The 1,485-nt window shown below is 58.7% G+C and overlaps 1 protein-coding gene across 1 annotated transcript in view; it reads left to right on the forward strand.

Moving 5' to 3' along the window:
* Positions 1 to 417: 417 nt before the first annotated feature.
* The window catches only part of PPM1J (protein phosphatase, Mg2+/Mn2+ dependent, 1J), a gene marked incomplete at its 5' end in the record, with an annotated part of 5,900 nt that continues 4,832 nt past the window's right edge, over positions 418 to 1,485 (forward strand). Inside the window, 2 exons of the mRNA XM_010024424.1 lie at positions 418 to 544; positions 1,029 to 1,340. Of these exons, the coding sequence (XP_010022726.1) occupies positions 418 to 544; positions 1,029 to 1,340 (439 nt within the window). The remainder of the gene's footprint in view (positions 545 to 1,028; positions 1,341 to 1,485) is intronic.

The following is a 1,485-nucleotide window of genomic DNA, read 5'->3' on the forward strand; positions in this document are numbered from 1 at the left end:
AAAATTCTGCTGGTTTCACCTTCTTCACCTTCTCCCCTCCTCTGAGAGGTGGTGGGTGTGATGGGACATGGAGGAGACTCTAATCCTGTCCGTGAGTCCCAGCTGAGTGCATGTGTGTTGGCTCGTGCAGGTTTCTGGTCAGTTGCTCTGCTTGGGGCAGTGGTGGGGACCTTCGGCACAACCAGCTTTTTGTGGTCACCTCCCTTGGTGGGTGCTTGGACCTGGCTGTGCTGGTAGGAGCTGCTGGCCCTGGATCAACCCGTGCAACTGGTCTGGGACCTCTGCTTGCAGAGAGGAGAGCATCCCTGGGGACATAGGGGTATGGGGGGGGTGTGTGTGTGTGAGGTGCTGTGGGGTGGTCTCTGCTGGAGCATGGGGTGCAAGGCAGAGCTTTTACACCTTGTTTCCCACCGGCAGGGTGATTAATGCAGGGAAGAGCCAGCACAACGAGGACCAGGCATGCTGCGAGGTGGTGTTTGTGGAGAGAAGGCCCAGCCCCAGGGGCCGGCTGCTGTCCAAGGAAGGCTGCGGGGAGCTGGCTGGGGTGAGAGCTGGGGCAGCATGCACAGGAGGATGTGCAGTAGCAGGATGTGAAATCGGGCACACATGGCAATGTGTGTGCAGCACTGCTTCCCTGGGAATTCCCCTGCTTCCTGGGCCATCATCCCTGTTCCCTGCCAGCTCTGCCATCATCCCTGTTGGACTACACGAGAGCTGGCTGGCCTGGGGATGCCACTGGCCAACATGCCACATTGGGCTGAGGGGGTGGCTGCTTGCTGGCCCTGTTCTACCTCTCCTTTGGAAGAGCTGGCTGCTGGAGGCACAAGGTGCTGACACAGGGCTGGGCTCCAGCCAGGGACTAGCCATGTCCAGAACCCTGGATCAGCTGCCCATAGCACTCCTGCCTATGGTGGGATGGTACCTGCAAGCTGGAGACAGCCCTCTGTTGCTGGGACCCAGCTGCTCTGAATTCCCCATCCAGTCTGCTTCCTCATAGGCTCTCTTCACCTTCCTTTCTCTCCCCACAGGGCAGGAAGGGGTTTTATTTCCACTATTGGGCCTTGTTTGATGGCCATGCGGGCAGTGGTGCTGCTGTCATGGCATCCGAGAGGCTCCATCTGCACATCTCTGAGCAGCTCCGGGACCTCGTGGACATCCTGCAAGATCCATCCCCACCTCCCATCTGCCTCCCACATGGCCCTGTGGAGTTAAGTCAGGTGCCCTTCACAGAGGATGATGGGGATGTCCCCAGTGATGCTGTGCCACGGTTTCACCTGGAGAAAGCTGTCTCCCACGAGAGCCTGGTGATCGGTGCCATCGAGAATGCCTTTAAGCACATGGTGAGTGAGCCCTCCCTCCTGCAGAGATGTCCAGGATATCCCCTGGGAGCATCCCATTGCTCTGTGTCTGCATTAGCTGGTCCCCTCTGGCAAAATGCAGCTTTACAGCAAGGAAGAGGCTGCAGTGAGGGAGGGCTTTCAGCAG

The sequence above is a fragment of the Nestor notabilis genome, unplaced genomic scaffold, assembly GCF_000696875.1.
Source record: "Nestor notabilis isolate BGI_N333 unplaced genomic scaffold, ASM69687v1 scaffold25870, whole genome shotgun sequence".
Classification (NCBI taxonomy): Eukaryota; Metazoa; Chordata; class Aves; order Psittaciformes; family Psittacidae; genus Nestor; species Nestor notabilis.